The sequence below is a fragment of the Nerophis lumbriciformis genome, linkage group LG34, assembly GCF_033978685.3.
Source record: "Nerophis lumbriciformis linkage group LG34, RoL_Nlum_v2.1, whole genome shotgun sequence".
Taxonomy (NCBI): domain Eukaryota; kingdom Metazoa; phylum Chordata; class Actinopteri; order Syngnathiformes; family Syngnathidae; genus Nerophis; species Nerophis lumbriciformis.
The window spans coordinates 16,003,544-16,030,413 of NC_084581.2; the positions used below are offsets into that span (position 1 = coordinate 16,003,544).

Consider the following 26,870-nt stretch of genomic DNA (forward strand, 5'->3'; position numbering starts at 1 on the left):
TGGCTGCCATAGTTTATTTCAAAAGAGAAAACAGAGCCATCAAAATGCACAAACTCTGTAACCAATCACTCAAAAATAAATACCTTTACCAGGCAAATTCATCAGAAAAAAACAGGCTATGTTGTAGCATTCACATGAGGAACATATGTTTTCATAAGAGCACTAAGACACTCTTAAGTGCGATGGATTTGAAAATGTAAATCTTTCATGACCTACAGCTTAAGAGCAGCCAGTTGCATTTAGAAGGCTTTGAAGAGCTGGTTGGGCATGTATCCCAGGTGCAGGAACGATGACTGGGCCTCCCTTTCCAAGCCGGCTAGCTCTTGCACCGTGGGGGCCAGCACATCCACGTGACCTTTGTAGTTGCCACCTAAGTCAACAAGCACCACAACAGTAGTTAGTACATTAGTATTTAAAGGGGACAATCACAAGCCAATAGTGTGCAAAGCAATAATCAGAGCAAAGGTTTGCAATTTTGAAGAAACTAGAATATAAAACATGTTTTCAGTTATGTCACCTTTTTTTGTTAAGTACATAACTCCACATGTGTTCATTCATAGTTTTGATGCCTTCAGTGACAATCTACAATGTAAATAGTCATGAAAATAAAGAAAGCCTATTGAATGAGAAGTTGTGCCCAAACTTTTGGCCTGCACTGTATATCACCATAATTTGTTATTTTGTTCTTGTCCCTCATAAGTACCGGTATAGTGAAAGATAGGCAAAACAGCTTGGACAGTTACAACTTTTTCTGGGGAAAAACAACTAATAACAAAACCTTAATACTACCATATAGAAAAGGGTAAAATGAGATGACAACCATCAAGCAAGGAAACTGTAATACAGCAATGTAGTGAACATGTTTCTGTCCTGGCTGGTCAGTACAATATGGCTGCAGTGAGATTAAAGTTAACAAAATGGCCTGTTTTTTTAAAGTCGTAAACCGCACACCCCACTCATGAAGGTGGACCCTTGGTACAATCGTCTCTGTCCAGATTGCCCAGTACAATATGATTAAATCTGCAATACGTCAACAATAATGCTAATAACAAAATAAGTGAGCTGTTTATAATCTTTTCTTACATTTTGTGTTCTTGTCTTACTTATTGCACCTATTAACAATGGTTAACTTCTTTTTACACTTGTTTGACAGTTACACTTAAAAAAAACTTAGAACGGCAACAGTTTGACCCAAGAAGAGATTATTTGCAGTTTCTTGATTTTGTTATGGGTGAACATGGACAAATCAGAAGACACGCACCTCCTAGTGCCTTGCGTTGGCCGTATGTGACCTTCCCGTCGAAGTCGTCCAGCGGGACCTTGATGTCCGGCTCGCATTGGGTGATGGTGCACTTGAGGTGCTCTTCAATTTCCGACAAGAGCTGCGATCGGGAAGTGGAAATAAAAAGGACAACGGGGGTAAGGACAAACGTGCGTGGACTTCCTGAATGGATTAAGTGGAATTATGTGTATTTGTATTGAACCGTTTCGGTACGGGGGTTCCGGTTCGGTTTGGAGGTGTACCGAACGAGTTTCCACACCGACATATTAAGTAGCGTAACGCACGTTGTGTAAACAATGCACACTGAGGCCCAACACACGGCATGCTAGCAGCTAACGGGCTACAATAGACTGACCATACGTCCTCTTTTCACCGGACATGTCCTCTGTTGCGGAGCTGTCAGGGTGGAGTTTCTTAAATGCCTCAAATGTCCGGCATTTTGAGTTAGGGTTGCGTGTATTTTCAATGTACGTTCAGGGTTAAGAAGGGGTTAAAAACAAAACAAATTGTGCGCGCAGCAGCATTCGTGAGGGAGGGGCACAGACAGAGAGAGCGAAAGAGTTATGATAAATGCGCATGTGTCGCCAGGCTATGCTTTTTATCCATAGATTTATCAGATTAAATTTTTTAATATCTATAGCAGGGGTGTCAAAAGTGTGCCCCGGAGGCCATTTGCGGCCCACAACTAATGTTTTAAAGGCCCACGGCACATTCTAAAAATACTATTAAAATAAACAAAAACATAACAAAAGTGAAATAAAAAAGCTTAAAGGTTAAATGTAATTTAGAAAAATTTCAATGTTGACTAATAAAACAAAGCTGTTTTTTTTCTTTCAAACTGTCATTGCTCAAAACATAATATTGAATCAAGATCAATGTTATTATGAATTATTGACCTATCCAAGGTTCCGATTACTTCACATCAAATATTCCACTAAGAAAAATATTTTTGGTGGAAGATTTTGCAAATTTGGTAAATAAATAACCCAAAAATGTATATTTTGTTGTTTTCTTACTGTACCGAAAATGAACTGAACTGTGACCTCTAAACCGAGGTACGTACCGAACCGATATGTTTGTGTACTGTTACACCCCTAAGTGGAATGTTTGTGTCGGCCACCTCTTTCTCGTTGTACCAGATGGTGCAGCCGCCGTCCGGCTTCAGTCGGGTGTTGTAGCAGCCCCTGCCTCGGTTGGCGCAGACGTGGTACCACACCTGTGTAATCGCAAATATGCAGAAAATAAAGAAAAAAGCCTCTTTGACTTCATCTAACCTTACCTTCTCCTTTTCCATAGCAACCAAAGAGATAGCCAAGCCCATTCTGCATGTTTGGAAAGCAAATATGGCGACAATAACTTTAAAAATCCAGGCGCTAATACACAAATATTATGCAAAAAGGGACCAAACCTCTCTGCTCGGCCCACTCGGCCGATACGGTGGACGTAGTTCTGCTTCTCATCGGGCAGGGTGACGTTAATCACTGCAGGAATGAGAGTAGCAATACATAGCATTTATCATCGCTGATGTTAGCAATTTTCTTCTCATATATTGTGTTTAATACTTGGCAAGGGCCAGCAGAGGAAGCTATGTATTCTGTCTTTAGACAATTAAAACAGAACTAAAACTGAAGTAACTGTTAAAACATAATATAGGGGTGTCCTGATCCAATATTGATATCGCTCCGATATCAGCAAAAAAATAAGTATGGAATTATATTGGCTTGCAACAAAAATGTTTATAATACCGGTAAGCGTTCAAATGCAATCAGTCCTGCAGCCAAACCAATAAACAGCTGAATGTCCTCCAATAAGCACACAAGGTTGTTTTTTTCTTGCTTTTTAGTCTTTTACAATAAGCATGGTAGGCTATGGGCTACAAGGAACTAGCAGCCACACAGTAGCACTCAAGCGAGACATACGTAATATTAAGTGTCTTTAATTGAACAATATTGCAGTCTAAAACATAATATAAAACATATAAAATATAAAACAAGTATCAAGTAATTTTAGTTACGTATTACTTACTCATACAAAGTCTCCAAAGCAGAGGTGTATTAGAAAGTATCCAGGAACAAACGTGTCCGCATCATTCAACCTACTGCGTTTTGAGCTATACTTAAATTATTGTGGCCACGAGGAGTTGCAAAAAACAATTACCACTCCACTTCAATAGCATATAGATAAAGGAAGCATCAGTCCATTCCGGACATTCTCTATTTAAATAATTTCACTTGATCAAGACTGTTCTAACATTCCACATCACAGTTTTTACCAATACTCAAGGTTGCAATATCGGTATTGTATCTAAGTGAAAAAGTTGTATTGGTACACCACTACTGATTCTATTGGAAGGTACGTGTGTCAATGTTACCGTAAGGAACTCCGCGGATGTCGATCCCTCTGGCGGCAACATCCGTGCAGATGAGGAGTCTGACTTCCTTCCTCTGAGGACACAAGATGATGTTAGTAGGAAACAACGGTGATGCAATGCAAACATATCTTTGAGGTGATACTTGATGTAAAAGCTTGAGAACGGTTGCTTTAAAGAACATTTATTATTGGACAAAAATACTGTAGTACTCCTTTACCTTGAAGCACTCCAGGTTATACTTTCTCTCATTGGGCTTTCGATCGCCATGGAGGCAAACGCAAGACAACTGGTGGTTTTTACTGTCTGGACCTGATGGAAAGTTCACGTTAGTGAATAGAAACCCCAACATCTGTAGTATTTCTTCATGGGAAGGTTTTCCTACCTCCGCCTTGCTGGATGAAGTACTGCTCCATGTTGTCACAGTCAATCTTGGTGCGACAGAAGATAATGGCCTGGTCCATTTTGTGCTCTTTGATGGCCCTTACTGTATACTCGCCCTTCAGCACCTTAATAGCCTCCGACCACATTTCTTTACCACACAAAATACAAGTTATTATAGTGGCCTATGTGGTTAGAAAAAAATGGTTAGGAAACCCCACCTGCAGAGTTAGCGCCTGGCCTGGTGTTATCTTTGGCGTGGACCTCATCAGTCTAAGAATCAAACAAACAAAAAATAGTGTCCGTCAGATAAATTATGTGGTGTCATGCTGTTTTAGATCAGTCCTGCATGGGGCAGTAATGCACATTATAGAGTGGGTGCCAAATGTGCAATATGTTCGATTGTGGTAGGCCACTGTCCCAACTTGGCCTTTGATACAAATTGACTGGAATAGTAATTTACAGGGGACTTATGATCATTTCTGTCTTTTCTTGCTTATAAATGTTGTTACAATGTTGGATACTTGCATTAGCATTAGTCAAGGCCAAAGTATCAAATCATGAGGTTCATGCATTTCGGTGTGATTTTCCACGCAGTTTTGAATGCCTCTGTTTGCGGGGTTTTACAGTCTGGCTGCGTTGGGACATCCTAGCGGGATGCACGTACTTATTTTGACATTTAGTAAAGCGCTCAGCATGAGGGGGATTAACTCTTCCCCCTGTGAGTAAACACAAATAAATAATATGATAAAGTATTATTTTCATCGAATCTTGTGTAATACTGACCTGTGATATACATGCTTCGAAAACATGTATTCCTGAATCGATCGGCCAGTGTGCAGGTGTACCTAAATGTTTATGATTTTTTTTCCTTCATTTTAACAAAACATCTTACTATACATTAAATATATGCTTCCTATTGCACTCAAAGAACCATTTGAGAAGATTAAAATTAAAATTAAAATGCATTAAACACACTGGGATTTTCTTGTTGCACTCAAAGAACAATTTACAATTGTATATGTTACATGTAGTCTGCCATAATCTAGGATTAGGTTGGAATAGAATAAAAAGCGTTACTGACATTGTATTAAATGCTTCATGATTTATGGTTGCCACTCCTGGTCTGTGCTTTAAGACGAACAAAATCATTAGTAAATACAAAAAACAATATTATGGCTAAAAGTACACGTCTAAGACATGAAGCAGGTAAAACACACATTGTTAATCGTAGAAATTTGTAACAAAATTTGGTAATTTCACTTGCATTAAAACACATTGTTAAAGATAAAACACAAAACGTAGAAATTTGTAACAAAATTTGGTAATTTCACTTTGCTAATATTTGGCATTAAGCCAAACAGCTGTGTGCGAGTCTACTTATCTGTATGTGCACAGCAGGGGAGCTCATTAACTACTGTACATTACCTTTAAATTCATTGTGCATGTCTCTTAAAATGTTTACCTAAATTTGAAGCAAAGATTGTAATACGTAAATCATGCCACCTCTGGCAGGCACGTTTAAATTTAATTTAAAAAGTTTTTAATTAAAACATGCCTGGTCAAAGTGCAGCGTGGTGCTTCCATGTTTAACACGTCATCTTGATTGTTTTGAAGCCCAAATATCTCCATATTGCACTTCACGTACCCTCTTTATTAAACAGTAGAATTGCCTTTATTTGCCAGTTTTACTCCCCACTGTGTTTTTGCTTGTGCGCTCTGCGAGTGTGCGCGTGCTGACACACTCTACATGCTCCTCCTAATATAAAGGCACTGACAAACAAACTTCCATATAAACTCAGGGAACCTTGGAGGAAGTTTGCATGCGACTTGCAAGAAAGAACAAAGACAAGAGTTAAGTTTAAGGATTTTGTGGACTTTGTAAACCGGCAAGTCAAGTATCTTTTGAATCCGCTTTATGGGAACATAAAAGAAACCACCATGAACACGAAAGATTCTGTGAGACAGAAAATAAAACCACAATATGTAGAAACCCTCAAACCAAAAAAGGTGTTTACAACAGTCGTTGTGCCCCCCAAGACAGAAAATGATAACCACATCATAACAAAAACACGCACAGTTTCGGTGGACTTTATTGGAAAACCTTGTGTTTATTGTAACGGAGAGCAACACAGCCTTACAGTTTGCAAGAAATTCAAGAGCAAGCTACACAAAGACAAGATTGACTTCTTGATAAGCAAAGGTGTATGTTTTGCATGTTTAAAGCATGGACATATGAGTAGTAGTTGCAAACAAAAACTTCAATGTCAAGAATGCTCTAGACAGCATCCCACATTATTACACATTGGTCATAAAGACTCCAGAGAAGAAACCACAAAGGACAATTTTGAACAGCAATCAATATCAAGTGCCCTTGTACAAACAACTGAAACCCGTGGTGTCACTGGGGCCGGTAGAGAAGATTGTGTTCTTTCGATCCTTCCCGTGTACATCAAGGCACAAAAAGGAACCAAGACAGTGATCACGTATGCCTTCCTGGACCCAGGTAGTTCAGCTACTTTTGCCACAGAGTCACTGATAAACCAACTGAATGTGAGTGGACGCAATGTAAGCATCTCGTTGCGAACAATGGGAAACGACACAGTCGTGAACACAAGCATCGTGACTGGCTTGGAAATCAGCAGCTTGGACGGAAAAGAGTTTGTGGAATTAAAGGAAGTTTATACACAGAAAGACATTCCTGTCTCTAAGGACAATATTCCCCGACAAGAGGATATTGATAGGTGGCCACACCTAAAGGAGGTGAGAATACCGAATATTAAAGCCAAGATTGGATTACTCATCGGAGTAAACGTTCCCAAAGCGATGGAGCCACTGCAAGTGGTTAAAAGTGTGGATAATGGACCATACGCTGTGAGAACAATGCTAGGTTGGACAGTAAATGGACCACTCGGAGGTGGAAGTGACAGAACCGCAGTGGACAAATTGACAGGAATTACTGCAAACAGAATCTCAGTGGTGAAGCTTGAGGAGCTTTGGCAGCTGCAGTTCAAGCACGACTTTCCTGATGCTGGACAAAATGAAAACATTGAGATGTCCAAGGACGACCATCAGTTTATCAGTATGGTGTCTCAAACTGCAGTAATTAAAGATGGCCACTACAATGTTTGCCTTCCTGTGAGGAAGAATCCTTTGTGTATGCCAAATAACAGGGCAATTGCAGAGCAACGTGCACTGAACCTACGGAAGAAATTTTCGAGAGACGTCAAGTTTTACCAAGAGTACGTGGCGTTCATGGATGACCTTTTAAGAAAAGGTTATGCAGTAAAGCTTGAAGGTGAAGAGCGCAAACCTACTGAGGGCCGAACATGGTATCTGCCTCACCATGGAGTAAGACATCCAACCAAACAGAAGTTGCGTGTTGTCTTCGACTGCGGCGCAAGCTTTCAAGGTACTTCACTAAACCAACAGCTTCTGCAGGGACCTGACCTCACCAGCTCACTAATAGGGGTCTTTATAAGATTTCGCCAGGAGTCTGTGGCGGTTATGGCGGACGTGGAAGCCATGTTTCATCAAGTTGGAGTAAGCGACGAAGACACTGATCTCCTGAGGTTTCTCTGGTGGCCTGATGGAAACTATACAAGCTGGATCTCGTTGAACACAAGATGTTGGTTCACATTTTCGGCGCAACATCATCACCAAGTGTTGCAACCTTTGCACTTCAAAAATGTGCAACAGACTTTGCAGACGAGTTTGGACAGGAAACAGCAAGGTCTGTCAACAATAATTTGTATGTGGATGACTGTCTTAAGTCAGTTGCTGATGAAGATACAGCCATTACCCTGTGTGCTGAGTTGAGAAAAATGTTGGCAAAAGGAGGATTTCGGCTGACAAAATGGTCAAGCAACAGCAGGAAGTTGCTTAAGTCGATCCCAGAAAAGGAAAAAGCACAGGGTTTTCAAGATCTGGACTTGGATGAGGATTACCTGCCAGTGGAGAGAACATTAGGCATCCAGTGGTGTGCCGAATCAGACCAATTCAAGTTCAAGATCAACCACAAAGATAGACCATACACTAGGAGAGGATTGCTTTCCATAGTAAGTTCAATTTTTGATCCTTTCGGCTTTCTAGCTCCAGTAATATTGCCTGCTAAAAGAATTCTGCAAGATCTATGTCGGCAGAAATATAGTTGGGATCAAGACCTGCCAGACATAGTGATTGAGAGATGGAAAAAGTGGATCTCAAGTCTGTCACAGCTTGAACATTTTGGAGTTGACAGATGCATCAAGTTAAAGCAGTTTGGTGTGCCAGCCTTTGCGCAGCTTCATCACTTTGCTGATGCAAGTGAAGATGCCTACGGAACCACAAGCTACTTGCTGATGCACTTTTCAACAGGTGAAGCTCAATCCACCTTGATCATGGCAAAGACGAGGGTGGCGCCCCTAAAGTCTCCGACTATTCCTCAAATGGAATTGACTGCAGCCACAGTTGCTATAAAGATGGATAAGCTTCTGAGAAAAGAGCTTGAACTGGAGATCCAGGAGTCTATCTTTTGGACAGATAGCACGGCGGTGATCAAGTACTTAAACAGTGAGTGTACCCGATTCAAGACGTTTGTTGCAAACAGGGTCGCGGCAATCCTGGAGCACTCTCAGACATCTCAGTGGAGATATGTTAACACCACTCTGAATCCCGCTGATCACGTCTCAAGAGGACAGACCGTGGAAGCATTTTTGAAAAATGAGAGCTGGCTCTCAGGACCAAGTTTCTTGCTCAGCTCACAAGACCAGTGGCCTAAAAATCCAGATCCTGGAATGCTGGATATGGACGACCTAGAGGTCAAAAGAGTGACTCATGTATACGTCATTCAGACACAAGAAGCCAAAGATTTTGTGGATCAGTGGATGAACCATTATTCCTCTTGGACAGCATTGAAGCGTGCTGTTGCCTGGTTTCTAAAATTCAAAGATCTGCTGAAAGAGCTGAAGGAAAAAAGAAACGAACTAAGAACATCAGGAGAAGAAAGTAAGATGCTTGAATTCAAGAAAGATGTCGAAGGAAAGTGTCTGACTTGTGATGACATGACTAGAGCAGAAACAGAAATTGTGAAGTTCTGTCAAAGACAAAGTTTCAAAGAAGATTGGGCGATGCTGGAGAAAAATCAAAGAGTAAAGAAAAGTAGTTCACTTTTCAAGTTAAATCCAATTCTTCAAGATGGAGTTATGAGAGTTGGTGGAAGGTTGAGCCGTATAGCAATGCCTAACTACTCCAAGCAGCAAGCCATATTGCCTAAGGATTCACACATCACAAGGCTTGTGTTGAGACATATTCATGACCTAACAGCTCACGCCGGAAGGAATCACATGATGGCCAATCTACGTCAGAAATTTTGGATACCCGGAGCCATTGGAGCCATCAGAAGGTTTTTGTCCAGGTGTGTCATCTGTAAAAGACTCCACGGAGCCGCTGGAAAGCAACTCATGGCAGATCTACCAACATGCAGGGTCCTACCTGACGATCCACCTTTCACAAGAGTCGGTGTGGACTACTTTGGTCCGTTCCAAGTGAAGAGGGGAAGAGGACATGTAAAGAGGTATGGCGTCATCTTCACGTGTCTTGCTTTAAGAGCCGTACATCTGGAAATCGCATCCTCACTCGACACCGATGCATGTCTTAATGCAATCAGAAGATTTCTCGCCAGAAGAGGACAAGTCAAAGAGATGTATTCCGACAATGGAACCAACTTTCGGTCAGCTGACAGCGAAATGAGGAAATCAATCAAAGAATGGAACACCGAGAAGATTTACGAACACTTGCTACAAAGAGGTATCCAGTGGCATTTCAATCCACCAGCAGGATCTCACCATGGAGGAAGCTGGGAGCGGCTAATCCGTTCAGTGATAAAAATACTGAGTGTTACCGTAAAGGAACACGTTTTGGATGAAGAGGGTCTTTATACCTTGTTTTGTGAAGCCGAAGCAGTCATAAACGGCAGACCCATCACAAAGACATCCTCAGACCTCAACGACTTGGAGGCTCTCACACCCAACCATCTGTTATTGCTGAAGGTCAAACCTGAGCTACCTCCAGGAGTGTTTCATCCGTGCGACCAATATGCCAGTCGCAGATGGAGACAAGTACAATACCTTGCGGATATCTTTTGGAAACGCTGGTGTAAGGAATACCTAGCGCAACTTCAAGAACGTCAGCGATGGTCTTCACCTAGAAGAAACTTTCGTGTTGGAGACGTGGTGCTGATCGTGGACGATACTTCACCCAGAAATTCCTGGCCACTTGGAAGAATTCTAGAGACTTTTCCTGGTGGAGACGGACTTGTTCGTCAAGTTCAAGTGAAAACTAAGACTAACGAGCTTCGTCGCCCTATTACAAAGCTATGTCTTCTTCAAGAAGCAGAAGATCATTAAAGTATGGAGACGAAGCAAAGACCTCAAGTTGAATGGGGCAAAGGACTACAAGCTTCTTTGAGAAGTATTAAGGTTATTTAGGCACCTTGAATTTGAGTTAACATGTTTAAGTAATTGTTTCAAGGACATTGATAACAATTAGGGGCCGGTAATGTAGGAGCCTAAATGCTGTTTAAGTTCATTTACATTTTTATGGAAGGTGCTTTATGTTTATTCAGCCAAAATGGGACTATTTATTTGCATAATACGAAAATGTATATATTTGCATGCTTAGAATAATTATTACATTTGTCTAAACAGTTTGATGACGTAACTGTGTAAATTGCATATATGGCGGAAGGATCTGTGTGGTAGGTTGGTTTTTGGACACAGGGCATTATGGGTAATGGCAGTCAGGTGCGGGGGAATTGAGCCACACAGTTTTTTGACCTCACTCTTACTTTTTCTTAGTCTTGCTTTTTCTAACACCTACTGTAACAAACTCTCTTTATTTTGCCATTCATTTGTTCCCACATCGTTATTGTTTTACGTTTTTGAATTATTAAGTAAACGATACAAAACGAAGAGGAGCGTCTGGAGTTTTGTTTATTGTCGCCGCAGCAAGCGGAGCAGGAGAAAGTAGAGGAGCGTCAAGCTAAAGGCTTCATTAGGAATCTACAATATATATATATATATATATATATATATATATATATATATATATATATATATATATATACACACACACACACACACACACACACACACACACACACACACACACACACACACACACACACACACACACACACACACACACACACACACACACACACACACAGTTCAAACGGTATACATTTTAGAAATTCCGAAGGGAATGTATCCACAAATGCACATCTCGCAGACAGACTCAAAAAACAGGTTATAAAGGTGACTGTGGAGCAAAATTTACATCCAAGCATATCCAGTACGTATTATCTACACCACAAGGAAGTGTTTCAAATGTAGATTAAAATCATCATAGGTCACCTTTAAATAAAAGGCCTGGAGCTGCACTATTATCCTGATATGCACCAACATTTTAACTATTTGGCCACACCTCTACAAGGGTTTGTGGTTTTGGCACAATTCTATCAGATATAACAATAGAAAATAAAAAAACATTATAAGCGTTCCAATCCACAGAATCCTGCTATATAGCGAACTAACTTTGGAGGTAAAATGTATGCTTTTCCACTGCAAAGTGCTGACTTGCAGCGCAGCTTCCAGTGAAACTCACCCTGACGTGATTCTTTCCCAGACTCTCCCAGAGGTGGTCTGCCTTGGGGTTTACGGGTACCACCACATGGTGGACTGTCTCGGGCACCGAGTCCTCGCCCTTCAGGTCCACCCAAGTGGGGAAGTGCATGATGCGCTCGGACAACTTCTTAACGTCAAAGGAATGCAGCGTGGCCGAGCACACAATCACCTGGAGGCAAGTAGATTGAATTATGACGAGAAAATTAGCATTCGATCCTCTTTGGATGTAAAGTGTATCTTACCTGCAGCCGTTTGCCATCTGATGTCACCTGAGGGATCTGATTATGGATCCTGTTGATGAAGTCTGTATATCCCGCTGACAGGAGGCCATCCTTAATGCACACACACAAAATATATCAATGTTCCTTTAGTGATAATGTCATCGATAATAATGCATCTCTACATACGCATTCATCCAGGACTAGAAAGCGGACTTGGGACAGGCTGAGTTTCCCAGTGGATATGAGGTCGTCCAGTCGGCCGGGGGTTCCCACCACAATGTCCACCTGTCGGAACAGACAAATTGGATGAAAAGAAAGAACAGAAAGTGCACAGCAGCAAGTTTATATTAAGGACACATACGCCTAGTTCCAGAGCCGCCAGTTGATCTTTGGCAGCCATACCGCCGATCACAAGCAGCTCCCTGCAGAGCGACAAAATACAACATTCATATTTATTGAATATATGTAGATACTAAGAGTGTTTCCTTTTAGGGGTGTGTGCTGAGGATCATCCATGAGTGAGATCAGTTGATGCAGATCACATGTAATAACTGTACATTTTAGAATGTATTTGTGGTGAGTGTAACAATATCAACACAATATTTAAACTCCTTCTTTATTCACTGTTTAAACCAAGCAAGTATCATTTGTACACAATAACTAAGCAATACAAGCATTGATTAATAATTAAAACCTTTAGTTTATGCTCTCAGGGTCCTCCTGTGTCCATGGAATTAGTCCCGAGTTTGTAAACATAATAATAAAAAAAAATACCCCCCAATTTTTTTTCTTTAAATAAAAATATAAATCTAATCACTCTTATCTCGATCATACACCGATACAACCCTTAGTATCGACACTAATGATATATATATCCATCTGTCCTCCCCTTGCGTGTAGCCTGGCCGCTTCACAGCGACAGACTATGTTTCCGTTATATTGTCTTCTCTCTAGACTCTTATTAATTTACTTGTTAATTTCCTGTTAATAACGGCTTACTTTGTGCTGTGACACACTTCCATCTACACTTTTTAAACTTTACTAAGCACTTATTTCTTGTGTTGTTTCAAGCCAGCTAGCTCTCGGGCTAGTTTATCAATTAGCATGCTATCTTTACTGTTTCTGCTTGTTCTTACCCAGTGTGTAACATGTTTAGTTTATTGCTGCAATGGAGGTTATTATTATTATTAACGTAGGGGAACTGAGAGCCACCACTGTTAGCTGAGGGACCAAAAATAAAGTGTCAGCCAGCGGGGGTTAGCTTTTGTGATTGGCATTGAAAGGCAATAATCGGCCAATACTAGGGATGTAACAAGATCAAAATCCCACGGTATGATATTGTCTCAGTATCAGGGCCATGGTACGATATTATCGTGGTATTGTCCCCCCAAAAAAGCTCGGCAAAAATGCTGTATGTTCTAATCATGTATATTACTACGGCACAAACATGTATTTTTAAGAGCAAAGAAATGTGCGGGAACAACCACTGTGTGAAGTTACTACCCCTGGCACGGTGGAATGCCAAGGGAATGCCAGTATCATGCAATATCATGCTTGAAACCCCGCTTCGAAAAGCTCTGTACTGCAAAACGTGATCATTGTAGCCATTAATCCAGACTTCCTCATTTTGATAAAAAAAAATCTGCACAAATTGTTTTATTCATTGTTGTAGAACATGGATGGATGGATGTTTTGTAGGTTAAAGTGTTTCATATATTGTGTTCCTGAGTTAATTTTACTGATCAATTTAACATTCTTATTTTTTGAGTTTATTTAATTTTATTTTTCAATATGAAATGGTTCAAGTCGGTCAAAAAATGTTTATGGTTTAAATAAGGATACTTTTTTTCGAAAGTCAGGCAAACATATACACTTCAAATATTTTCTGTTACAATAATGTTAATAAAGTTATTGTTTGTTATTGATGTTATTGTATGTTATTGATCTAAATGTATTTATTTTATTTAATGTTAATAGGATACAAAGTTATACAGAGGTGTACTTAAAACAATTTTATAGACAAATTATATTTATAGTCACGGCAGAGTGCGGAATGTTTTCCTCTTTCTGGAGGGGCGTAACAGAAATAAAGAAGCACTGAGTCACGGCATTTACTGGGAGGATTTTGAAACCGCAATACCGCAGTATATACAATATTGTTACATCCCTAGTAACTGACCAATGGGCGATCAATCGGCGCATCACTAGTATATACTGGGTTATACTCTGAATGCAAAGTCACTATTTACAAGACATAGTGTCACTATATACTTTGTTTGCCATAAATTAATGTATTTGTGACGACCTGCTCCAAATAAATTTGGACCGCCACAAATAGATTTGGCACTACCTGTTCATCTTTGCTCATTATAATGTGTGAATGTAGCTTGTTGCTACAACGCCGTACAGCAGATGACATACTAACTTTGCTTCTTCACACAGCTCAAATGAACCTGACCTGCCAGAGCATACGAAGACGAAGCAAGAGGGATCAGTGTTTCCAATATATAGTGTGCCAATATTAAAGAATATTCAGACGCCTATAGATTTTATTTTTCAAAAAAGCGACCAGCGACAAATCTAACAACCTTTTCTTGTCTCAGTGGACACTTTTGGAGACTAACACAAAAGCATGTATTGCTCCTTTCAAACAAGCTACACCCTAGAAAGAAGAACGTTAATTTGTTTTTCTAAACATATTTGTTCTGCTCTTGGTTTTTTTTCCCTATCGTTTATGTCTTAGACAGCAACCATTAAAAATTACAAACAAATGTGTCATGGCCAATTATGCAAATTATACGATGACATCATCTAAGCCTCAAACACATTGTAACAGATTGATTGCGGTCGTGTGGAAAAAATATATATATTTTTTCATGTCCCCTAAGGGCCTGCTTTACTAAAGGTTTGCGTGTACTAAAACACAAGCAAACTTGATAGCACACGCAAAGCTGATCTACTAAACATGTGCAAAGTAGATTGTATCTCTAATGTGACCAATTTAAGGCTTGCAATTCATTTTGCGTCTATATCTGTCTCTCTGTCATTATTTTGCAAAATAAATGCTGGTCATCAAAATGCCCACAATACTGGGAGGAGAAAATACAAATTCATTATAAAGCTCACGCAATGTAATTTATCAACACTTATGACCGTTTTTGAAGCACTATTTTGCATTTCAGACGTGCAAACTGACAGATCCACACACAGATCAGAGAGAGGAGTGCTTGTGCTGCAAAGACTGACAATGGACAGAGAATCCTACATTCTACGTGTACACTTCAACATATTACGCAAATAAAAAAATATGGAGACACTGTCTATTCAGCAACATCCTTTTATAATTTCATAATTGCTGCATGATTTAAGGGGCAGATTAATACAAATTTAATTGATGCAATTTGGTTTCATCTAAAATTGTTTAATGACGTTTGTTTTTCACATAGAATATCAGGGTTTCCCCTTAATGTAACTGAATGTGGCGCACCACATAGCTAAATCATGGCCGCCACACTTTATAAATAAGGTTTTTTTACGTAAAAACAAATGTAATCAATAAAATGCATTGTAGTCTCCAGAATAAGTAAAACGTTTGACGGTCGCTATTTTGTAACTTTTATTGAGAATATTATAAAACCCTTCCCACTTCCAACAGGTTTTGCCTTCTGTGCAAACATTTTTGTTTCAGTGCTTCCACGGCTGGACACACAATAACACTTCCTAATTCTCTGCCAATTTGCTTTCAGGCACAAAAACAAGAAGAAAAAAAAGAGGTGTCAATGTAAATGCACTGCACGACTGCTTGAAAAATGCCCATAAAAAGTGGTAGATGTCTCCTGCTTGTTTGAAAACATAGCAAAATGCCACAGGTAGGAGCATGATCAAATGAATGTGCAGTAAATAACAGTGTCTTTATGGTGATGCCCCTTTATAGTACAACCAAAATCCTCATTTAAATAAGGCGGTCTATGTCACCTTTCAATTGCACAAGCAGTTTTAGTAGATCACACGCAACACGCCCACTAATAGTACACACTATTTTATAGATTACACCTGCTGATTAGTGCGTTGTACAAACCCCGTTTCCATATGAGTTGGGAAATTGTGTTAGATGTAAATATAAACGGAATACAATGATTTGCAAATCATTTTCAACCCATATTCAGTTGAATATGCTACAAAGACAACATATTTTATGTTCAAACTGCTAAACATTTTTTTTTGCAAATAATCATTAACTTTAGAATTTGATGCCAGCAACACGTGACAAAGAAGTTGGGAAAGGTGGCAATAAATACTGATAAAGTTGAGGAATGCTCATCAAACACTTATTTGGAACATCCCACAGGTGTGCAGGCTAATTGGGAACAGGTGGGTGCCATGATTGGGTATAAAAACAACTTCCCAAAAAATGCTGAGTCTTTCACAAGAAAGGATGGGGCGAGGTACACCCCTTTTTCCACAACTGCGTGACCAAATAGTCAAACAGTTTAAGAACAACGTTTCTCAAAGTGCAATTGCAAGAAATTTAGGGATTTCAACATCTACGGTCCATAATATCATCAAAAGGTTCAGAGAATCTGGAGAAATCACTCCACGTAAGCGGCATGGCCGGAAACCAACATTGAATGACCGTGACCTTCGATCCCTCAGACGGCACTGTATCAAAAACCAACATCAATCTCTAAAGGATATCACAACATGGGCTCAGGAACACTTCAGAAAACCACTGTCACTAAATACAGTTTGTCGCTACATCTGTAAGTGCAAGTTAAAGCTCTACTATGCAAAGCAAAAGCCATTCATCAACAACATCCAGAAACGCCGCCGGCTTCTCTGGGCCCGAGATCATCTAAGATGGACTCATGCAAAGTGGAAAAGTGTTCTGTGGTCTGACGAGTCCACATTTCAAATTGTTTTTGGAAATATTCGACATCGTGTCATCCGGACCAAAGGGGAAGCGAACTATCCAGACTGTTATCGACGCAAAGTTCAAAAGCCAGCATCTGTGATGGTATGGGGGTGCATTAGTGCCCAAGGCATGGGTAACTTACACATCTGTGAAGGCACCATTAATGCTGAAAGGTACATACAGGTTTTGGAACAACATATGCTGTCATCTAAGCGCCGTCTTTTTCATGGACGCCCCTGCTTATTTCAGCAAGACAATGCCAAGCCACATTCAGCACGTGTTACAACAGTGTGACTTCGTAAAAAAAAGAGTGCGGGTACTTTCCTGGCCCGCCTGCAGTCCAGACATGTCTCCCATCGAAAATGTGTGGCGCATTATGGAGCGTAAAATACGACCCCAGACTGTTGAACGACTGAAGCTCTACATAAAACAAGAATGGGAAAGAATTCCTCTTTCAAAGCTTCAACAATTAATTTCCTCAGTTCCAATCGTTTATTAAGTGCTGTTAAAAGAAAAGGTGATGTAACACAGCGGTGAACATGCCCTTTCCCAACTACTTTGGCACGTGTTGCAGCCATGAAATTCTAAGTTAATTATTATTTGCAAAAAAATAAAAATAAAGTTTATGAGTTTGAACATCAAATATCTTGTCTTTGTAGTGCATTCAATTGAATATGGTTTGAAAAGGATTTGCAAATCATTGTATTCCGTTTATATTTACATCTAACACAATTTCCCAACTCATATGGAAACGGGGTTTGTAATTAGATCTTAGTAAATCAGGTTTTAGAGTACATAGAGGACTTAATCGTCCTTTCAGGTAATTGTTTGCAATATTTCTGGTTATAACTTTGTGCTACTTCATTTTAAAAAATGTTTTAAGACAGGTATTTTTATGTTAAAATTTAATTTTTATTTCAAATTCTTTCATATGACAACAATACACTGGGAAATAATTTTAGTCGAGTAGAGATAGCACCAGGGAGTAAAGAGTGCATGAAAAAAATGGTACTAATATTTTTTCTGCTCAGATTGTTACGATTGCGTGGCATTGTGATGCCGGAGGTCGTCTTTTCAAGATGCAGAGGGATGTCAGGAAGCGGCTTGCAGGTGAGAATAAATGATTTATTCTGATTGCAGAGCAAAATGCTGCGCGGTGCACCACGGCACGGAAAACAAGAGGGTAGCAAAGATGCTAATATCAAAAATGTAAACTATGAGAGAACCCAAGAGCGTAACTTGTTGCGTAGGAGCAAACAAAACCAACAGACCGAGTGAGGCCAGCGCGTAAACTAAATAGCCCTCTGATTAGTGCCCGGGCAACAGGTGCGCGTCCGGGACACTAACCAGAGGCAGGTGACTATAATCTGCCGTCATGGCAACAGAAACAAACTCAAGAGGTGCTGAAAACACAAGTGACTTGAAAACAAAAACAAAAATATGATCCGGGCAGCGGATCATAACAGTACCCCCCCCTTAAGGGACAGATTCCAGATGTCCCCTGGCAAAACTAAAACCCCCCCGACTATAACAAAGTTCAAGAGTCAAGGGAGGGTGGAGGGAGGATTTTGGCGGAGGGTCGCCAGGCCACGTGTCCCCGAATCCACCGGGGACTAGTCAGGTGGCGGCGGCGAATGGAACGCCGCTGCCGGAGGCGAGGCGGGCGACCACGGAAAGGCCACATTCGTGGCTGCCGAGAAGGTGGGCGTGAGTGGCGCCAGAAGTTCAGCAGCCGGAGAGTTCTGCGACTACGTCTGCGGAGTCAGAGGCGGAGCAGGCGGCTCGTCTGCCGGCGTGGGCGGAGCAGGCGTCCGGGCTGTCGACGTGGGCGGAGCAGGTGCTGGTGTGGGAACCAGACTTGGAGCAGGTGCTGGTGTGGGAACCAGACTTGGAGCAGGTGCTGGTGTGGGAACCAGACTTGGAGCAGTTGCTGGTGTGGGAACCAGACTTGGAGCAGTTGCTGGTGTGGGAACCAGACTTGGAGCAGTTGCTGGTGTGGGAACCAGACTTGGAGCAGTTGCTGGTGTGGGAACCAGACTTGGAGCAGTTGCTGGTGTGGGAACCAGACTTGGAGCAGTTGCTGGTGTGGGAACCAGACTTGGAGCAGGTGCTGGTCGTGACTTTGGCGGAGGTGGCCTGGCCGGGGGTTGCGGCTTAGCACGCCGAAGGACTGGTGGTGGCGGCCGGGCAGGAGGTTGCGGCTTAGCATGCCGAAAAACCGGTGGTGGCGGCCGGGCAGGGGGTTGCGGCTTAGCATGCCGGAGGACTGGTGGCGGAGGCCGGCATGGAGGTTTGGGCTTGGCTGGGCGCAGCTGTGCCCGCCCACTAGCAAAGCACCCAGTACTAGCTCCCCCCTCACGAAGCGGATCCCAGACGCGTCTTGTGCAGTCTGGAACAGTCTTTAGGGGTGGGAGGGAGGAGGTGAGGAGGGGGGTAGGCTCCTCCCCTTTTGATTGTCCAAATTCTCTATTCTGCTCTTCAATAGCATGCGGAGTGTCCTTTGCCGCTTGGGATTGTTCCTCAAGTCTTAGTTCAATCAGTACCTTCCGGTACCACTCATCCACCCAAGCAGGACTGTACTTCTCGAGGGGTGTCTCGGAAGATGACTGGGCTGGAACAGGAAGTGGAGAAGGCAGAGCAGCATGTGGCACAGCAGACAGAGGAGTGGGTGGAGCTTGAGCCTTAGGGGGTGGGGCCAAAGTAATTGGGGGCTGAGCTTGAAAATCAGAATCTGAGTGGGACTGACTAGACCTAGAATTAACAAAAATGTCCTGATAATGCTTAATTTTAGAATTAAAGTCATTTGTAAATGGCTGACAGAAAGAATTAACAGAATGCAAAAACATTTCTTTTTCTATGACGTCATCAAAAGTGGACAGGGGCGTGTCCTCGGGGGGCGACAACGGAATGACGTCATAGCTGCAATCCCAGTGATTGACAGGCCAGTCGGAGAAATCTTTGAAAATATGGTCATTATAATTACCAAATATTTGGGGAGAATCCTGGGCTGCTTGCTCCGGAGGGAAAAGTTGTGGGATAGGTGCGTCTTTGCCGCGAGCCGAAGTCTTCTTGGTTGACTTCCGCTTTCGCTGACGCGTACGGGCTGGCTGTGAGCGGACATTCTCGGGCCAGATGGAGTCGATATGGACCAACGAACCGTCAGGCCCCCACAAAAGGTCTTCGCGCTCCAAAGGGGAATACTGGAGAGTCTCTCTCTCCATCGCCTTTAAGACCAGCCACGTCCCGTAGCCGGAATCCTCCACGCCCTCTTCGAAAAGACTGTCTGCTGTTGGTTTTCTGTTACGATTGCGTGGCATTGTGATGCCGGAGGTCGTCTTTTCAAGATGCAGAGGGATGTCAGGAAGCGGCTTGCAGGTGAGAATAAATGATTTATTCTGATTGCAGAGCAAAATGCTGCGCGGTGCACCACGGCACGGAAAACAAGAGGGTAGCAAAGATGCTAATATCAAAAATGTAAACTATGAGAGAACCCAAGAGCGTAACTTGTTGCGTAGGAGCAAACAAAACCAACAGACCGAGTGAGGCCAGCGCGTAAACTAAATAGCCCTCTGATTAGTGCCCGGGCAACAGGTGCGCGTCCGGGACACTAACCAGAGGCAGGTGACTATAATCTGCCGTCATGGCAACAGAAACAAACTCAAGAGGTGCTGAAAACACAAGTGACTTGAAAACAAAAACAAAAATATGATCCGGGCAGCGGATCATAACACAGATGTCCTAATTAACTTCAGTATTTTTTGTTTTTTAACCCTTTGAATGTCCATTTGATCTAATTATGCAGTAGTTCAGTTTATGTGAGCGTTCCTGTACTTTTGTCTCAAGGCCAGATATTTGCTTGTGTACATGTTCCTAATGTTGCGGCCAAACTGTCCTACCTGAGCTTAGGGTCGACCACGTATTTCTTGAACTGCGTGACGACGTTGAGCGTCTGCTCGGCCAGCTCTTTGGATGGCTCAATAATGAGCGCCTTGGGTGCGTTGGTGGACACCTTCACCTGGCTGACCTTGGCACTGCCTGTGCAAAAACACATAATTACCGGCATAAGCAACAAATTAGTGACACACCACACTGGCATTGTATCTTTTGACACACCTGTCTGTGAAGACTTGACTGTTTGGCCCTCTGGAGCCTTATCCAAGGCTACAAAACCACTATTGGGCGGATGCTTGAATGCCTCAGCGCCAAAGTTAAACTTGAGCTCTGCATTCTGGAAAACAAATAAGCCAGAATAAATAAATAAATAAAAAGCCAAGTTGCATGTCTTGTGTTAGACAGTTGATTCCCATAAAGTGATACCTTGAGCACACAGGAAGCAAAAAAGGGTTGATTCTTCAGCTGCTGAGGGATCTCGAATGCTAGACCGAGATCATTACCTAGTTGATTTAAAAAGAAAAACTTATGGAATATTGGATAAATAAACACTCACTTGCCACAACTTTAGATAAACATACACACTACAATGAGCTTAAATATATATATATATATATATATATGTATACACACACACATACATATACATATATACACACACACACACACACTGAACAAAAATATAAAACGCAACACTTTTGTTTTTGCTTCCATTTTTCATGAGTTGAACTTAAAGATCTAAAACTCTTACTATATACACAAAAGACCTATTCCTATCAAATATTGTTTACTAATCTGTCTAAATCTGTGTAAGAGAGCATGTCTTCTTTGCCAAGATAATCCATCACACCTCACAGGTGTGGCATTTCAAGATGCTGATTAAAGAGCATGAATTTTGCACAGGTGTGCCTTAAACTGCCTGAAAAAAAAGGCCACTCTGAAATGTGCAATTTTATCATCAGAAGTCAGACATGCGCTGCTATGGAAACATAAATTAATGCGCGGAATAAATCCTTCCCGGAAATGATTAAAATGATAAAAATACGGTAAATATTGTATACATTACATATTGTTATGAATGTGTCTTTTACTACATTATATACAGACTTGCACTGTGTATATAAAACATTGCTGGAGGGTTTTGAAGTTGTTTTAGACGGCTTTGAAGGCTACAACGGTGACTCCTATTAGCCACATCTTTCAAGCGTTTTTTTTTAGTATCTTTAAAATTGTAAAAAAATAAATACAAAAGACATCTGTTCTTGTCTTTCATAATGATTGTCAACGATACGCAAAATTCCAAAAAAAAGTGCAGTTCCCCTTTAAGAATCGTTACAAATAAGAATCTGCATTAATCAGAAATTGTTTTTTTGACACCCCTATAAACATATATACATACATATGTACATTATATATATACACACACATACATACATACATACATACATACACACACACATATATATACACATTAATTAAGATTAAAGTCAGTATCGGCTTATACTCAAGGTTTCAAGATCGCTATTGTATCGGCAAGATCGTATCGTATCGGTAGTGAAAAAGTTGTATTGGGACACCCTTATTTCTAATGTTTTGGTTTCCTTGTGTTGCTGAGCGAGATGGACAAAGTACTAGAAACACCTTAGCTCTGCATGACGCAGCGCAATTCTCCAGCATTGCAAACTATTAACAATAATAACAAAATGCTGCATTAGTATAACAACAAAAACAGAGCTTTGTTTTCATGCAATCCTATGATGAAGGTGTACCTAATGTTGTGGCCAACACAACACATTTTCATACCGTTCTTTGAGTAAGAAATTTGGCTCTTGTCCAAGTCTATGTAGCATCCAATAGTGTCATGCATGGTGAACTCCTGCAAAATACAAACCCCCCCACATTTCATTATATGTGTTTAACACAGATACCTCAGTATTTATTAATGCATCACATTACCTCGCCATAGCTGTCAAATTGTTTACTATTCGATTTCTTCCCAGTTCCGCCAAAGCCAAACCCGTATTTATCAGTTCCTGGAGAATAAAAAAAAAAAGGTCAAGGGGGAATACTAGGTATAAAACATTAAGATGTTCAGCAGTGAGTAAATGAATACCCAAGTCGAGGGCTGCCTGGCTGGTGGACCAGCCCACACGACACAGCCCCTGGTCAGTACAGCTCACCTCATAGTAGTACTTTCCTAAACACACAAAATGGGTTATATTATGAAAATATTCGCACAATCTTATTATACCCTCCTCCTCCATTTGCCATGAACATCAATAATTTAACTATAACAAAACATAATAACTATCAGTTATTTATTATAGTTGCCTTTTAAATAATGTATATTTGGAAAAAAAAACCATATAAAACATGTTGGAATACTAGATATACATTAGATATCTCCTATTTCTAAATCACGCACTTCTTCAAACCACTAAAATAGTGCTGTTGCTGGTTGCAGCCAAATAGTGCACTCACACACAGTTAGTCAACAATCAAGCCTATTTTATGATTAACTGGAAATCCCTATCATTTAATTAGTGTTTATTTTAATACGTTTGGCACTGCAATATTAAATATTTAAAAATGTTTATTTTTTAATTTAAAAAAAAATTCCAGGGTTTAACTTAATTGTACCCATATATATGATACATGACATCCGAAGATACAGTGCAGGCCAAAAGTTTGGACACACCTTCTCCTTATTCAGTGTGGTTTCTTTATTTTCACGACTATTTACATTGTAGATTGTCCATGAAGGCATCAAAACTATGAATGAACACATGTGGAGTTATGTACTTAACAAAAAAAGGTGAAATAACTGAAAACATGTTTTGTATTCTAGTTTCTTCAAAATAGCCACCCTTTGCTCTGATTACCGGTACTGCTTTGCACACTGTTGGCATTCTCTCGATGAGCTTCAAGCACACCTGTGAAGTGAAAACCATTTCACAGGTGTGAAATGTATCTCTTGAAGCTCATCCAGAGAATGCCAAGAGTGTGCAAAGCAGTACCGTATTTTTCGGAGTATAAGTCGCTCCGGAGTATAAGTCGCACCGGCCGAAAATGCATAATAAAGAAGGAAAAAAACAAATATAAGTCGCACTGGAGTATAAGTCGCATTTTTTGGGGAAATGTATTTGATAAAACCCAAACCAAGAATAGACATTTGAAAGGCAATTTAAAATAAATAAAGAATAGTGAACAACAGGTTGAATAAGTGTACGTAATACGATGCATAAATAACCAACTGCGAACGTGCCTGATATGTTAACGTAACATATTATGGTAAGTCATTCAAATAACTATAACATATAGAACATGCTATACGTTTACCAAACAATCTGTCACTCCCGATCACTAAATCCGATGAAATCTTATACGTCTAGTCTCTTACGTGAATGAGCTAAATAATATTATTTGATATTTTACGGTAATGTGTTAATAATTTCACACATAAGTCGCTCCCGAGTATAAGTCGCACCCCCGGCCAAACTATGAAAAAAACGGCGACTTATCGTCCGAAAAATACGGTGGTTATTTTGAAGAAACTAGAATATAAAACATGTTTTCAGTTATTTCACCTTTTTTTGTTAAGTACATAACTCCACATGTGTTCATTCATAGTTTTGATGCCTTCAGTGACAATCTACAATGTAAATAGTCATGAAAATAAAGAAAACGCATGAATGAGAAGGTGTGTCCAAACTTTTGGCATGCACTGCATGTTAAAACATGACTTACAATGAACCTGTTGGCTATACTGTTAATAAAATGATTTCTAATGGCCACAGATCAATTTGCATGTCTTTGATATAGGGACGGATTCAATGTAATTGCGTGCACCTTTAGCGACAACGCCCTTTGTGGAGCGACAGCCGTGCCATTCTTTGAACTCTCTGCTCTGGCAACAGAATCCATCTGGGCCGATTGCTGAGAGGAAACACACAAAAAAACATCAAATTGAAATAATTAAATACATAATATTTAAATATATAATAATAATAATAATAATTCAATAAATAAATAAATATAATATTCCATCCATCCATTTTGTACCGCTTGTCCCTTTCGGGATCGCGGGGGGTGCTGGAGCCTATCTCAGCTGCACACGGGCGGAAGGCGGGGTACACCCTGGACAAGTCGCCACCTCATCACAGGGCCAACACAGATAGACAGACAACATTCACACTCACATTCACACACTAGGGCCAATTTAGTGTTGCATATCAACCTATCCCCATGTGCATGTCTTTGGAGGTGGGAGGAAGCCGGAGTACCCGGAGGGAACCCACGCAGTCACGGGGAGAACAAGCAAACTCCACACAGAAAGATCCCGAGCCCTAGATTGAACTCAGGACTACTCAGGACCTTCGTATTGTGAGGCACATGCACTAACCCCTGTCCCACCATGCTGCCCCCAATAATACTGATACAGTTTAATGATTTAATATTTAATAAATAGAAATGTTTAATGAAATACAACAAAATAAATGAAAAGTGAAAGGTATAAAAAAAAAAACATTTTGTGGCTCTCACCAAAAGCAGCGCTGCGGTCATAAGGATTCATCTGCCAGTTGTTGAAGACTGACAAAGAAGATAAACACAACATAATACAGTTGAACGGCAGAAAAAAAACATGACAAACATTTGTCATAAACTGTATTATGTGGGATAGCTTGACTCCATTAAGTGAAATAAAGCAGATTCTCACCAGTTCCACCAGTTTTGATGCTGGATCTACTCTTTTTGCCCTCCAGTTGATCAGTCAGTGTTTCATGCACAATCTGGATCACAGGAATACTGAAGGCCTGAAATTTAAAACAAACACATTAGTCCCGGTTTGTCACATATTTGTCACATTTTGGGTTAAACGCGGATGTCTTTTAGCTACTCACTCCTGTCTTACCGCTACCAGTTTCTGCAGCCTTGGGGAGGAAAGAAAAAGCTGTTAAATGGTGAAATAACATTTAGACATATACTGTACACATGGGTCAGCACGGTGGTACAGGGGTTAGTGCATGTGCCTCACAATATGAAGGCCCTGAGTTCAATCCCAGGCTTGGGATATTTCTGTGTGGAGTTTGCATGTTCTCCCCGTGACTGCGTGGGTTCCCTCCGGGTACTCCGGCTTCCTCCCACCTCCAAAGACATGCGCCTGGGGATAGGTTGATTGGCAACACTAAATTGGCCCTAGTGTGTGAATGTTGTCTGTCTATCTGTGTTGGCCCTGTGATGAGGTGGCGACTTGTCCAGGGTGTACCCCGCCTTCCGCCCGTGTGCAGCTGAGATAGGCTCCAGCACCCCCCGCGACCCCGAAAGGGACAAGCGGTAGAAAATGGATGGATGGATGGATGGACTACATATGAATTTTGTACGAATATGTTTACCATGAGGACATCTCCTCCACCAAGAATCAAGGGGATCGACTCAGCTTGGATGTCAGTAGGAAGCCTACAATCCAACAATTAAATTAAAATACAAACGATTACTTTTCCATCAACACCATTTTGCATAGAAATTGTATTGTGTGCAGAGTGCCGTACAGCCAGTCCATTTCCTCCACAGCCTGAGCGATTTCGGGCATAACGCCCATTTCTGCCGGACAAGACAATTAATAATATCAGTTAAAACACACATAATTTGTTATTGTAAATCGCTACATTAACGCAGCATAGAATATAATGGATAATCTTACCAGAAAAGGCTGCCATTACTGCGGGTAGAATAATCCGGATATGACGTGAGCAAAAATGGACACTGCGTGCCACGTGTTAAGCAGAAGTTAAACGTAGAAACAAGACTTTACCGTAACATTGGTTCCGGGCATGTGCAACGCGTTTATAATTGTGTTGGTTTGATTCTGGATTTATTATTTTTTTAAATGACAATAAATTGTAAAGCAACCATATTTTGTGGTAAATGGTTTGTATTTATATAACGTTTTTTTACACCTGCAATCATGCCCAAAGCGCTTTACATAATACATCATATTACTCATTCACACACACACATATTCAAACACGTTTTTTTTCTCCGTTTTTTTTTTTCATTTACTCATTTATTTCAGGCAATGACATAAAAAAGCACAAGGTAGACAACACATAATAATATAAATTAATACATTGCAAAAGGTATTGTACAGTAT

At 40.8% G+C, this 26,870-nt stretch overlaps 1 protein-coding gene across 1 annotated transcript; it reads right to left on the bottom strand.

Moving 5' to 3' along the window:
- Positions 1-26,526, bottom strand: ddx1 (DEAD (Asp-Glu-Ala-Asp) box helicase 1). The gene is made up of 26 exons (XM_061929335.2): positions 26,421-26,526; positions 26,269-26,320; positions 26,113-26,176; positions 25,621-25,650; positions 25,437-25,533; positions 25,262-25,309; positions 24,569-24,655; positions 22,833-22,916; positions 22,676-22,752; positions 22,523-22,595; positions 21,146-21,222; positions 20,942-21,056; positions 20,725-20,863; positions 12,278-12,338; positions 12,103-12,201; positions 11,938-12,027; positions 11,676-11,864; positions 4,253-4,304; positions 4,036-4,182; positions 3,871-3,962; positions 3,654-3,726; positions 2,691-2,763; positions 2,562-2,604; positions 2,403-2,498; positions 1,262-1,382; positions 1-370 (listed from the first exon to the last, which is right to left on the bottom strand). Exons 1-26 carry the CDS (start codon positions 26,434-26,436, stop codon positions 240-242), a joined length of 2,226 nt encoding a protein of 741 aa, XP_061785319.2. The 5' UTR covers positions 26,437-26,526; the 3' UTR covers positions 1-239.
- Positions 26,527-26,870: the final 344 nt, after the last annotated feature.